The sequence below is a fragment of the Hoplias malabaricus genome, chromosome 3 (assembly GCF_029633855.1).
Source record: "Hoplias malabaricus isolate fHopMal1 chromosome 3, fHopMal1.hap1, whole genome shotgun sequence".
Classification (NCBI taxonomy): domain Eukaryota; kingdom Metazoa; phylum Chordata; class Actinopteri; order Characiformes; family Erythrinidae; genus Hoplias; species Hoplias malabaricus.
This window is the reverse complement of record NC_089802.1, coordinates 30,723,800-30,738,792: the sequence shown is the minus strand read 5'-3', so window position 1 is coordinate 30,738,792 and position 14,993 is coordinate 30,723,800. Positions and strand designations below refer to the sequence as shown.

Below are 14,993 nucleotides of genomic sequence, written 5' to 3'. Positions count from 1 at the left end.
TCTTCCACTTCATCCCGATTTCTGGCACCTTTTTGGCGTGCACTGGCACGGCTTATGTTATTTTGCAGTCTGACTGACTTTTGGTTGTAAGAGCAGCCACAAGATTTTTGACTGGTTTGTCGGTCCTATCTTGAATATTGCTAAAGGTATATCACTTGCCCTATGCCATCCACCTCCTTGACAACTTACTGTTGCTCGACATACCATGACACCACCTAGGTGTTCCCCTCTCAGCAGCGAAAAAATGTAGTCCCATTAACACACTCAAGTTCCTTGGCATTGCCCTGGATTCTGGCCTATTCCAAGCATCACTCCCACGTAAAAAAACAAGACTGCATCATCCAGTTCCTCTCTGACTTTCTTACTCAAGCTAATTGCAATAAGCATCAGCTCCTCTTTCTGCTGGGTCACCTCAACTTAGCTTTGTGAATCATCCCCCAAAGTCACACTTTTTTTTTCACACCTCTCCCCCCTCTGTCTACTCTCTGTTCCAGGACATTAATCTAGACTCTGCTTGTAAATCCGAGTGGAACTTCTAGCTCTTCCGCCACTGGAATGGCATCTCTTTCTTCTATGATGATGCTCTTTCCAATCCCGAAGACCCCTCCATATTTATGGATGCCGCTCCTTCTATAGGTTTTGGTGGCTACTACAACAGCCACTGGTTCGCATCTCGTTTGGCATTAAGTCATGCACCACTTCATTTTAAGGGCTTCTCACATTCCCGGCCATTCCAATCCAATAGCTGACTCTCTCTCTCGCTTTCAATTTCAGAGATTCAGAGCACTGGTGCCATATCGGACCCTCATCCCACGCAGACACTGCCATTTTCATCTTCCCACTTCATGCCAGCTCTGCCATCTTTCAATCATCTCACAAGACCTCATCCTCCAGGCCATAGCGCCCCACACCCTCTCTACATACTGGACCGGCTGGCTAACCTTCAGATGTTTCCACGAAATTCATAACATTCCGTTTCCATGCTTTCACTTCCAAACCACCACCTCATTCATCCCTTTTGCCAGCATACACTTCTCTATCCGGTCATCATCTATCAAAGTCTACCTAGCAGCCACCAACAAACTTTTTTCACAAATTCATCCATGGTTCTCCATATCCTTATTCCCTTCCCCATCAGGTCACCCTGCTCCTCTGTGGCATTAAAAGGAATGAGCCCGGTTTTCACCCATGGCCCAATGGCTTAGTTCATACATCTTAGCTACGCTCAGGATACTATTACACAGTTATCTGTTATACACTCAAAGCCATGTTCCTACTAGCTTCTTTGTCTTCCTCCGCTGCTCCGAATTCATAGCAGCTTCTTCATCCTACAATCCTTCATGCCATCCCAACCTCACAAATCTTCACATTTTTGACACAAACAAATTGGTCTTCACTATAAAACACAGCAAAACTGACCAGTTTGGCAGAACCCCTCCAGTATATCTGTTTAAACTGTCTTCGCTACTCAGTCCATTTGAACCACTCCTTCGCCATCTTTAGACCCGTCACATTCAAGCCTCATTTCAACACGAACCACTTTTTACAACCAATTTCGGATCAGTCGCCACTTGCCCTTGGTTCCATCTCCGCCACATTCCTTCTCTCAGTGGTTTTAATCTCACTTAATACTCTGCTCACTCATTTAGAATCAGGGCAGCTTCCTCAGCCTATCACCAAGGAATTCCTGATCACACAGTCCCTGGTCACTGGTCTTTGCAAGCCTACCACCGATATATCCATACCCATGCTCACGTATGAATTTATTTTAATTAAATTGTGACTGGAAAGAGAAACAGGTCAACCTTCATACTGATGGCATGACTTGATTACAACAAGGTGTAGGATGAGAAAAATATGTTTTATCAAATTTTTTTCTTATGCTGGAACAGCAGGTTTATCAAGTTTGATGGCTACATATTTCAGGTGTGTTTTACAAGACAACATAAATATATAAAGACAGGGAATCATAGCCCTATCCTCAGAGGTTGAACAGAGCTGCTTTACACACTGACCTATTAACTGGTAAGTGTTTGTTTCATTTCGTTGACTTGCAAATACTCTCTTAATTCAATTTTCATTGCTTCATTTGTATATTAGAAATGCTTATTACATCTAGTATCAAAGCGTATTATCTCTTCAATGTAAATGTATGTTTCGTTGTGTTACGTTTTATGTGGCACTTTAAGTGATGCTGAGGTCTGAGTTTCTGAGAAATCCATCTGTTTAATTCCTTGATTTCTAAATATTCTTTTGCGTTTGTTGCCTTTTCTCAGTAATGGCTTATTAACATTTTCATATCATAACAATTTAAAATCACAATAGCAATATAAATAATATTTGTTATCATTTTACTGAGATTATTATGCCATTATTTTGTAATATCTTATGAATACTGGAAAATGCAGCTATATGAATTTAGTTTTCGTAGATTCCAGCCACTGCTAGTTTAGATTGGGGAAATCGTTCAGAGAAAAAACTGATGCATCATAATTGTTTTTTTTTTTATATTTGTTTACAAGCTAAAATTAACATTTTCTTAAGGAATGCAAATATTCTGTTTAAAATACCCTTACTAAAATCCCATGGCTGATATCATGTTGTTAATTATGAAGTGACTGGAACTAAAAAGCACTGGGTGGAACAGACTGTTAGTATTTACTTTCTCAGAATTTGATCTATGACCTGTTAGTGTTAACTTTGTCTTGAACACTGGGTAGGACCTTGAACTGGACAGGATTATCTATAGAAAAATAAAAGAAGAAATATATTACTTGGGAAAAAGGCAAAATATTATAATATCTATCAACATTAAAGAATTAAAGTATAGTTACAAATGTATGACAGAGGATAACAGTATGATTTTAATAATTTAGAAACAGGACATTTTCTTTGCAATTGGCAAAGGTAGGAAAATGATTAAGTATCAATAATTTTCCTTATTTCTATACTAGAAAAACATGGGGGACCACAAGAATGCACCATTGATTCATTGTCTGTAAGTGCTTATCTAGTTCAGGGTCGTGGTGGGTCCAGAGCCTACCAGGAATCACTTGGTGCAAGGGAGGAACACATCCTAGAGGGCGACACACACGCACGCACACAGGAAAAACACACCAAACTCCTTACAGACAGTCACCGGGACTCATACCCACAACCTTCAGGTTCCTGGAGCTGTGTGACTGCGACACTAAAACAAATATGAAATTTACTATACTAAGTCACCTGAAACACAATATGATTTTGTACTGTAGTACAAATCGTATTTGAGGACATATTAATAATATTGATTTTATTAGAATGAAACATCATCCATTAGGTAATTCAGAGCAGTATAAGCACCTTTATAATTAAAACAAGATTTACATTACAATTTATTTTGTAGCATATCTATAGGAGTGTTTACTTTGACATTTTAACTTATAGTAAACAAATGCTAAATGTATTTAAATATATATTAAACCCTCACAGACACGGGGAGAACACACAACCTCTAGGTCCCTGCGACGCTACCTATATTTTTGTAAAAAAGTAGCAAGTTGTTTTGTTTTTAACAAATTTGAAGAACTTGGTTTGGTTCCAGAATTTTCTCTATTTATCTGGTTATTTTTCAAAACAGGAAAAGCATGCTTGATATAATATAAAAAATAATGTATTGGCCAAACTAGGTGTCAGATGATCACTATGAATATAATTTTCTTTAACATAGCTATCACACAAAACCCACACTGATACACTACATCAGAGCGAAGTGATTAGTGCAATCCATCAAATGACATGTTAGAATATTATTTTTGAACTAATTCACATGAAAAACAAATTCCAGGAACTTGATATATAGACAATCTGTGTGATCTCAATTTCCTTGTTCCTGATTATAAGACTGCTCATAAAATTTCTCACATCATTATCTAGACAACAATGCATCATCTGACTTCATCTTATTGTTCCACTGGAAGATGTGGGATGTGGAATTAATTACAAATTGAATTATGCATATATGTGTATATTTATATTTATATTAAAATATTAAACATGAACAACCGGTTAGTTTATTATCATTAACTCATAAAAAGCAGTGAGCCTTTGAAATTAAAGTGTGCAATGATGTAACTGTCAACGTTTTTCTTTGTTGTAGATACTTTGCAAGATGAGTCCTCTGCTTCAGCTCAGTTTGGTCGCCCTACTCTTTGTGGGTAAGTATGTACAACATTCATTCATTCATTGTCTGTAACCCTTATCCAGTTCAGGGTCGCGGTTGGTCCAGAGCCTACCTGGAGTCATTGGGCGCAAGGCGAGAATACACCCTGTAGGGGGCGCCAGTCCTTCACAGGGCAACACACACACACACGGACACTTTTGAGTCGCCAATCCACCTAAGAATGTGTGTTTTTGGACTGTGGGAGGAAACCGGAGCACCCGGAGAGAACACACCAACTCCTCACAGACAGTCACCCGGAGAAGGAATCGAACCCACAAGCTGTGTGACTGCGACACTACCTGCTGCGCCACCGTACCGCCATGTACAACATATCATATACATACAATATATTAACATTAACATTTTCTAGTCTTATCATTTTAATTCAGTGCATGAGTTTAATCACCAAGGAAAATTCAACTCCTCAACTGCCTTCTAGTTAGCAGCAGTCTGACATTCAGAGGGAAATGTCTGCACACCTTTTATATATTTGTTCATTTATTTTAGTGTGTTAAATAGTGACTGTTACTAAAATACTCTATATTTCTCTCACTGAAACTAGAGTTTAAACCTAATAATCCGAATATGGGCACTGTAACACAGGAAATGAGTCTGCGTTTTCAGTAATGACTGCAGGAACCGTTTAACAGTCACTGGATTTCGGCGATAGTCTCGGGGCACTGGCGGACTCAAGTGCTCTTTGCAAAAAACAGCTGGGTAACCGGCGTTAGAGCTCATTTTTCTAAGGTATAAGCTTAGGCTTACTATAGATAATGTTTAGTAACGTATTACTGCACCAATACAACAAGTTATGTGTTTTCTAACGACAAGCCTAAAATAAATATCGCTAACTTTTAGTCAGATAATGTTTAGCAATATGCGCTAATACCATGTGTGCTCTTTTATGAAATGTTGAATGAGAGTGTTGAAATAAAACGGCCAGAGTTGTTACAAAAAGCTTGTAATTAAAAAATCTAAATATGCATAGGTGTTACGCACTGCCATAATATTTAATAACTACTTATTTTGATACTTAGTTTGGGATTCTCACCTTCTACCAAAAAAGTAGCTGTATGCTTTTAGCCTTCTTTTTCAGGACTTTAATTTTCTCTCCGTTAAGGAGTTTACAGAATTTGTTCCGTAATGCATCCACTGGACTGTATCCGGTGAATTAAAGACTTGTCCTCTGGTCTCTCCCCAAGTGAGATTTGTGGTGGTGAGAAGTCGTTTTCTTACGGATTTCAAATTCAAATTTTAACAGAAAATCCTTCCTACGCATCGACGCAGACCACAACATCTGTGATTGGTCAGTTGTCGGACGGACATTTTTTAAGTTGAATCTAAGAACTATAGAAACATGAAGTCCTCCACACTACAAAGACTGCAGGCATAAACAAATTCACGGTGAGGGATGTTCTCAGACATGGTCTGGACGTCAGGGATGAATAAAAACACTGAACACAGAAATCACAAGACGTCTCTGAGGAAAAAATTAAACGCAAGGCCAAACGTGCCGACTTTTTATTTGTTTCTTTACTGACACCTCATGTAAAATATGCTTTGTTCCAAATAGTGATGTGTCGGTCGCGAACGAACCGGTTCAAAGAGCCGGCTCTTGTAAGTGGACGATGAGAGTCGGTTCCCGTCTCAGACCGAGCCATTTTTTTCTAAGGCTTGTCATTCAACCAATCAGAGAACAACAAGCAAAGCTACCAATTAGCGAAGGGTTATACCACTAAGCAGGGTGCTTGGTGGTGTGTGCAGTGCTCGCACATGGCAAACAGAGAGACACTTGGTTTTCCTGAATGCCAATCTGCCTTCCAAAAAATAGTTGAAGAAAATGTTAAATCAGTTAAATGTTTGTTGACAGTTGTAGTTGTTTTAATCATTACTGTTGAATGCTGCTGTTTTGCACTTTGCAGAGTATTTGTTTATTTTATTACCCAGAAATGGATGATTATTTAATTTAATAAGCTATTTTGTAGTACCTACCTTTTGGGTTCCATTGGCTATATTTCAGAGTTTACAAGTGATTTTTATTAATGTGTTTAAATAAAAAACAGTTATTTATACAATTGAATGTGTGAGTGCAATCAGTGAGTTATTACAAAACAGCCATAAAAACAATTGGCCATTGCAACACTATTTATTATTTTTAATATTGAACAATAATATGTTGTACATATAGTCATGTAAAATTTAGGTAATATTGTTCTGTACCAGTGGAAACAAGTGGTAAAACAAAGAGCCAAAAGAGACGGCTCCCCAAAAAGAGCCGAAATTCCCATCACTAGTTCCAAACAATGTCCTACTCACTAAATAGTAGACTTTAAAGATTTATAATAATAAAAATACAACACCAACACTACATTGAGTTCGTTAAATTCACTGCATCCACTGCACGAGGACCCATTTATTTATGTAATATGAGATATTAAAATTGGGTAATGTATGTGTATAATTAACGTCTGATAGTGGTAGTTTGTGGATTTAAATGTAAGGATAAATTAATCTACAGTGCACTCATTATCTCTCTCTCTCTCTCAAATTAGGTGGAGTGACCAGGACCTATGGAAAAGGTAAACTATTCTCAACTTAGTTACTATTTTTTGAACATTTTTGAGAGTTATTATAAATAATTATTATAATATTTTAAACATTAAAAACTTATTCTAAAAATAGTCACTGGTTAGAAGATCATCTCTTATTTGTTTAAATTTAAATATAAAATGTCTCTGCAATAAATGTCTTAAATCTGACTTTTATTAATTTTGCATCTGTTTTAATTTTGATACAGCAGTATTTGTACTGATTCCTCATTAGAAAATAGATATTAAATGATTTTTCTTAGAGCGGTGTCACATTTGGTTGTGTGTGTGTTCAGGATTATTCTGAAGGAATAATCAGAATATTTTATCAGATGGGTTAGTTTTCGGAGGTAAATTACATGATATTATTTAATATTGTCAGTCCAGTAAATTGAATAATCCAAAGAATAAAATTTATGTGCGTCTTTGTTTGAAAGATAAGTGCAATGTTATTAATAATTATTCAAACCTTAAGGTTCATGTTTAATGATAAATATCACACGCTGTTTGTATTAAAACAATGTTAATAAATAATCATAAAAAAGTAAAAACATTTAAAAATTGCAGAAGGGTATTCAAATTTCACATCTAAATTCTAAATGTAGTTTATTTATTCTTTGTCTTTCTCTTATGCCCTATTCTGACGTAAATCATTTTACCTGGGACAGTAGGGTAATGTTATTGTTACCAGAGTATCTCCATGATTTTAGTCCCATTGAAATAAACCATTTTAGTCATTTTTCCTGAGTGCATGCTCCCTTTTCAGGAAAGATTCTGGAGGTTTTCACCTACTAAGATTCAGAAAAGATTCTAATCTACAGAAAAACAAACAATAATAATAACACTGTACAAATTGATATATGGGAGTTTTTTTCTGGTTTACTGAAGAAAGGAGGTGCTTGAGGAACTCTAATGTACAGCACACTTCAGGCTACAATTGTGTTCTAAACGTATATATCCTACTCAGTAAGACACTACTACCATAAAACAGTTTTATAGGTATATATACAGTAATATAGGCCTAGAAATCTAGAAATTGTGTGAAGGATTATAACTGAATGAAGTTTTTTTGCAATCCTCTCTAGAACAGGAGTCATAAATAAGCGGCCTGCAGTCCGAGTCCGGACCCATGCACCTGTAACTGATAAACTATTAAGAGCTGTTTAATTTTGAACAGAGATTTAAATAATGTGACTCTTCTAGTTATTACAGTTCAGGTTTATGGCTCCAAGAAACTCACAGACTAATCACATGCGTTTCTCCATATTGCATGTGAGGCTACTAGGCCAATCAGATCCGTGCATTATTATGAGTGCTGTGACTCTATTGAGTGAGACATACAGACATATGTTTTTTTTCTCTCTCTCTCGTGACCATAGGCGGACATGGAGGTTTTGGACAAGGTAAACTGACTGTTAATTTAATTCCTTTCTGTGTATTTCCTGTTAAAACAAATACACTGTGTCTTCTATGAATACTTCGACAGAAAAGGGAAATTCTGATTCTTCCTGCTAAAGAGATAGTAAATGTAGTGGAACAAAGCTTTTGTCACATAAAATCATCACCTATTGTCTGTAAAGAGTGCAGGAGAATATATAAATTCTTCATATACTTACAGTATGTTTATCCTCTCTCTCTCGTGACCATAGGAGGACATGGAGGTTTTGGACAAGGTAAATTGATTATAATTTTAATTCCAAATATGTAAATAATCAAAGCATTATATTACATATTTTCTGTGCATTTCCTGTTAAAATAAATACACTGTGTCTTCTATGAATACTTAGACAGCAAAGAGAAATTCTGATTCTTCCTGCTAAAGAGATAGTAAATGTAGTGGAGCAAAGCTTTTGTCACATAAAATCATCACCTATTGTCTGAAAAGAGTGCAGGTGAATAAATAAATTCTTCATATACTTACAGTATGTTTAAATAGTATAGTGTAGCAAAGCTTTAAAGAAAGTCAACTTTCAAAAAGCCATGTAATAATTCAAATATGTAAAGGGTGCTAAAGGGTACAAAATATCCTGCATGTATTTACAATATATTTATTCTCTCTCTCTCTCTCTCTCTCTCTCTCTCTCTCGACCTTAGGAGGTTATTTCGGATCAGGTAAATTGATTGGTATTTTAATTTACAAAAATGTAAATAATCAAAACATTTTATTACATACATTCTGTGCATTTTATGTTCAAATAATACAGTGGTCTCCATAAATACATAGATAACAAAGAAAAATTATTTGATTATTCCTGTTAAACTATAAATATGGTATAATAAAGGTTTTGCCATAAGTAACATCACCTAATGGTTTGGGGGAATAATGATATTCTGTATCATTTATGAATATCATAGATTCGTAAAATCTAGATGATAATGTAGCCCAGGACTACACAAAATGTAGAAATGGGATCTTCCACTGAAAAGAGGATATAGTCCTGGACTAGGCTTAATCCTTGTCTGGGAACTGCCCCTAAATATCTTTAAATACTGAGATAGTGTGATTAAAGTCTTTGATTATTCCTGTTAAAGTAAATAAGGTGTTAAAACATCACATATGGCTTGTACTACAGTGATATTTAAATTAACTTTATATAGTATTTGTATCTTAAAATTAGAGCTTAATTAAAGCTTCTAATTTATTGTGATGCTGTACTGTGGTGTAATATGGAAAATAGAGCCCCAGTTCTTGCTACTGCAAGCTCAGCACTGCAGGAACTGCACTATGTAACTTTTGGACGCGGTTAGGAAACCAGAAATGTGTAATTTATGTGTTCTGTGTCATTCTATATCCCCCTCTCTTACTTTCTCTTTCTCACATTAGGAGAGGGCTCAGGTTATGAACAAGGTAAATTCACTGATATTTCACATCCAATATCTGAATTGTTTAAATAATATATTGCATATCAGATTCAGAAATATGAAGAATCATGTAGTTTATTTATTCTCTATCTTTTCTGTCATTTTCTCTCTTTCTTTTAAGATGGGTCAGGATCATCTGAAGAAAGTAAGATAACAGACTTTTAAACTGAATTACATTATTTCTGTGCACTTCATCTACAAAAACATACCTACATTGTCCTCAATGAGTGCTGGAACACTGAGATTACATAGTGCACTAAAGCATTTAGCCCAAACACCAATAAAATAATGTTGAGATTTCATACCTTAAGAAAATCAAATGCTAAAGGGTATCGATATCAGGAAAACACACACTCCCAAAAATTAGAAAAAGTTGGAGTTTTTTAGAGAATGAATAGATAAAAAGTAATGTATGATTTATGTCTCAGATTTTGAAATTAAGGCCTGTTTGTGTTTCTTTTATCAGAAATATGTGAGGATCTGAAATGCACTTATGGTGAAATATGTCAAAAGAAAGCTGGACAATTTGGCTGTGCCTGTGCTTTGCCTGCATTAAGGAAGAACCCTGACACTTTCGGTAAATGTTGTCTTTTTTTTATTATTCATTATACTGTTGTACCTGTTTTTAGTGTTAGGGGTATATGAGAATATCTGTTTACAATACCAGCAGGATGTACTGGAAATGATTTAAGTGAAATGTAACTTGCACAGATACAGAAATAGCATAAAGTTGTAATATATTGGATGAGCCAAATTGTTGCCTCTGTTTAAGTGAATTAATATTTACAACATGGATATGGTGTAATTCTGAAAATGAGGGAGATTTGTTTGTCTCAGCTTCCAACACACCAGAATTTAACAAAACTCTAAACTACATATGAACAGGCGCAGATAATAAATCATGAATTCACTGTGTTCACTAACAAACCAATGGACTCAAAAGGTAGAGATTACATTTTCTCTGCCCTTGTACTGTGTTTTTATGCTTTGTTCTGCTTGTGTTTGCCACTGGGATTTTGTGTGCGGTCATGTAACGGATTGGCTCTGATTGGTTGGTGAGATGCAGTCATGTGACAGAGCCTCAGTCGATAAAAATAAGTAGTGAGCAAAATTTAGCTCAATGCAACAGAGTAAAAGTACAGCTTCTTCTTCACAAATATTCTTAAGTAAAAGTGAAATGTATGCTGCATTCAAACTATTCATTAAGGTAATTTATCCAAAATGTTACTCAAGTTACCCATATCTGAGTAAATGTATGTTACCTCTGCCCACCAGCAATTTTTTTTCCATTTAAAGTTAGTTGTGACTCATTTCTCATCCATGAAAAAAACAACACCTAACAGATGTGCCGTCAGAGCGGTGGCATCAGGGTTTAGAAAGATAATGTGTCCTTAGTTCATTATAGGTTAAGTACATTTTAATGTTAAATACCCCATAAAATGCCACATTTTAGAGTTTTTATTCCTTTGCCTTGTCATTACTCATTTCTTTTTCATTTGCTGATTCTGTTTATCTCAGATGCCATACAGCACTGTGAAAGTATTTCTGGATCTCTCTCACTGTCCCGCTGTCAGCTCTTTGAAGCTGGATATCCTGCATATACCCTTCATCTGAATGATCGTGATTGCAAAGGGGAGGTCTCAGGTGGCAGAGTGGAATTTAATTTTAATGTTGAAAAAGAAGACTGTGGCACAGAACTGAAGGTACAGTATCCTGCTGAAGAAAAATATAATTGTTCACCCGTGATCTATGGAGGTATATTTGGTGCAATACCCCTGAGCGCCTTTGACAGTGAAATTTGTAGTTGCAGAATATAGTCACATGTGAATCAGTAAATTTGAAGTCACAGAGAAAATCACTTCAGGAGTTGCAAAGATTTTTAGAATCTTTTTTTTTTTTCAATGTCCTGGCCCTAAAATTCCGTCGTAGGTGTCAGCAGCAATGCCGAATGATTCTTTACCTTCTCAGTTTGGCACCAAGGGACATGTGTACAAACTCCTCTTATTGGTCAAAGGGGTTCATCTCTGAACACTGCCTGCCTCCCAGGTCTACAGATGCACAGATTAGTTCTGTACCACATTCCATCTGATATATTTGATGCAAATGTGAGAGTGTGCGGAAGTAGTCACGTGTAAGTGAAGAAGACAGCATTTGAGACTCGTAGCCACAGGTTCGAGCAGGTGCAGTCATTGACATGTTGTTTGTGCAAGAAAAATATCACCTCCAAAAAAAATTTGAAAAATATATATATTTCGGAGGAGACTTTCTACAGGTGTGTAAATCGCACTGCACAGATTCACATTTTGGTTTGCGAATGTGCAAGTTTTATAAGAGTGTGTGAATGTGTTATGCACCATATATACCGCTACAAATGATCCAAAACTGTGAGCGTATGATATTTTTGTACTTGTGTGTGTAGAACTGGATTTGTGCAACTGCAGTGAAGAGTTTGTGAAGGTGTAACTGTTAAGCTGTACTTGTGGGAGAGGAAAAATTGTACAGTTTTGCAACTCCTGAAGTGACTTTTTCTGTGACTTCACATTTACCGATTCATGTGTGACTATTTTCTGCAACTACAAATTTCACTGTCACAGGTGCTCATGGGTTTTGCACCAAATATACCGCCATAGTGACCCTTTATTTAGTGTAGAGTTGTGTTCCTGTTTGTCAGGTAAAAGTCCATAGTGTTACCTTTTACTCTGAATATCTCAAAAGCTAATACTCATTCTGTCTACAGACTAACAAGACCCACTTCATCTACGAGAACTCTGTGCGGAAATCCAATAGCCATAACTCACATGAAGTGATCAGTCGTAAAAGCTGGCTGAACATTGAGTTCTCCTGCGTGTATCCACTCATTAAGACCATCTCCATGCCCATGTCCATTGAGGCAAAAAAAAAGTAAAAATATTTCTAGCATCAGGCTTTTATTTTATTACAGTTTCTTTAAAATTTGACACGTTCTTTAAAATTTGTTCATTTTTCCCCTCAGTGTGGTCAACAAGGACCTGCCTGGTCTAGAGGGTACATATACGGTCGAGATGTACCCCTGTGCTGATTCTTTATGCAAACACCCATACAGTGGTGAGCTGACGATTGAAGTAAATAAGCCAGTCTATGTGGCAGTGAATGTGGAAGGAGTCGACAAGGATGCGTTTTCTGCTGTGCTGGACAGATGCTGGGCCACTCCAGACAGTAACAAAGATAACAGTGTGCACTGGGACCTGATTGATAACGGGTAAAAACAACACAGTAACTTTCCTCCTACAAATGTATCTGCTTCATTTTTATCAGAGTCACGCTGGGTGTGGAACCTCCTGAGATTCATGTGGCCCAAGAAATCAACACACCGTGGACAGGGCTGTAGCCCATCGCAGGGCACATCAGATTTTAATTTGGTCCTCTTTTTATTGCGAGGACTGTAGATTGAAGAGTTTGTTCCCCAAAACATGTCCAAGTTAATACAAAAATTATATTATATTGAAATGTTCACTTTTGAGTGTCCCTTAAGCAGATTGTCGTGACCCTTAGTATTAATTAATACTGTCGCTCCCTCCTCTATATTAATCTTTAAATCTTCTTTCACTCTCTAGATGTCCCAACCCTCATGATGCCACTGTGCAAGTGTATAATAATGGGGCCTCAACATTCAACCGATTCTCCTTCAGCATGTTCACCTTCACGTACAAGTCAAATCGAGTTTTCCTGCACTGTGAAGTTAAACTGTGCCGACAGAAGCATGGACGCTGCGTTCAGGTGAGCTGGGCTCTAATATTTAGCTAGTAATTGGCCAGTTATTTTACATCAAAGATCTTTTTAAAGACACTAATTTGAAAGCAATTATGTGGTATTCAGTTCTTACACTGATTTCACAAAGCGATAACCACAGCAGGATACATAAAATAATCCACTTCTTTTTATTTCATGTTCTCAATTTTTTATTTTTTTTTGCAGCGCTGCGACAATAGTAGTGAGGAAAAGGATGACGATGATTCAAAAAGACACCGCCGATCTGTGGATTTCCATGACACAGCTGCCATCAGCATGGGCTTCTGATTTGCTCATTTACAACCTGCACTCTATTAGTGTTATAGTATCATTATTTTAGGTGTTCTATTGTTTACTCTCTTTAATCAAATATGTAATTACTTACTTTGAATTTAATATTTTGATAATTTTTGACAAATGTATGTCACTGTCATCACACATACTGGTCCCTTTCTGTGAAATTTGAAAATAAAATAAATATCTATCTTCAGCATTAATATTTTGAATGTTTGCATTTATTTATTTTTTTTGTAAAAATTTTCATCCCATCTTCAGAGATTACTGTTCATTCAATGTCTGTAACCGCTCATCTAGTTCAGGGTCGCAGTGGGTCCAGAGCCTACCCGTAATCACCGGGCGCAAGTCACAATCCTTTACAGGGCGACACATTCACTCACACAAACACATTCACTCACACCATAAAAAAATACATACCTAAGGACAATATTAATCATAGCAAATATGTAAAAGTACAGCACAAACACAAATATACTGTTTGAGATGAAAGCAGAATATTATTGCATTTGTTTATTGCTACATGGAAACACTTGCAAATATACATCAAATCCTTTATATCTAGGGTTGCAAAGAGGTGGAACATTTCTGTTAAATTTCTAGTAATTGTTGGTAACTTTCCATGGAATCTTTTAAAATATTTTAAAAATGTAAACTTTCCATGGGACAATGAATGAATGAATAATTCTTTTTTTACAAAAACCCATTGAGTCAAAAAAAAAATATAGGGAGTTAGCCTATGCTAACCTTACTAAGCTAAACTCTTGCTAGCCTGCTAGCTTTGGTAAACTAGTCTCTTAAATGAAATTGATTACTTAAGATTTCTGATTTACCAAATAGCAAATATCTGTGATTACACTTTGATTTAATAGTTGCTTAATGCAATTACTGTAAAAAAAATGAACCTTATCAAAACCTACATGATTATTATATTATTCTAACTGCTATACTAGTCCTCTAGTCCAAATGTATGCTTCAGTATGTGAGTGTCAGGTTTCTAGAAATCATCTGGACATATGCTGTACACCAGTGGTGGATGCTGGTCTTTCAAAGAGGGGAAGCTCAATTTCGGCCTACATCATAAAATGTGTCGGTTTATTTATACGTAAATTCTACCCTCCGTTACTTTTCAAGAAAATGATCTGTGACCCTGTCGTACCAACAAGGCGTCTTTTCCAGGGACTTGACTAGTGTCCTCTCAATGGCCAGCAGAGCTAGGCTGCTTAAACGGCCTTGGCCCATGTGAAGTGTGTCTGCCTGTGAGTGCTTTGTGATGGTGG

General features: G+C 36.4%; 1 protein-coding gene and 1 long non-coding RNA gene across 3 annotated transcripts; one reads left to right on the top strand and one right to left on the bottom strand.

The window, feature by feature from the left end:
- Positions 1-1,966: 1,966 nt before the first annotated feature.
- Positions 1,967-13,908, top strand: LOC136690668 (uromodulin-like). Its single transcript, XM_066662609.1, has 14 exons — positions 1,967-2,025; positions 4,139-4,196; positions 6,754-6,780; positions 8,169-8,192; positions 8,439-8,462; positions 8,884-8,901; positions 9,614-9,637; positions 9,773-9,796; positions 10,118-10,228; positions 11,170-11,354; positions 12,389-12,552; positions 12,644-12,889; positions 13,245-13,407; positions 13,606-13,908. Exons 2-14 carry the CDS (start codon positions 4,151-4,153, stop codon positions 13,705-13,707), a joined length of 1,158 nt encoding a protein of 385 aa, XP_066518706.1. The 5' UTR covers positions 1,967-2,025; positions 4,139-4,150; the 3' UTR covers positions 13,708-13,908.
- LOC136690669 (uncharacterized) lies at positions 2,496-5,910 on the bottom strand. 2 transcript variants are annotated; one of them, XR_010801746.1, is made up of 3 exons: positions 5,253-5,910; positions 3,044-3,190; positions 2,496-2,743 (listed from the first exon to the last, which is right to left on the bottom strand). It is a non-coding gene; the product is annotated as an uncharacterized lncRNA (long non-coding RNA). The 2 variants fall into 2 exon arrangements; XR_010801745.1 differs by having other exon boundaries at positions 2,983-3,076.
- Positions 13,909-14,993: the final 1,085 nt, after the last annotated feature.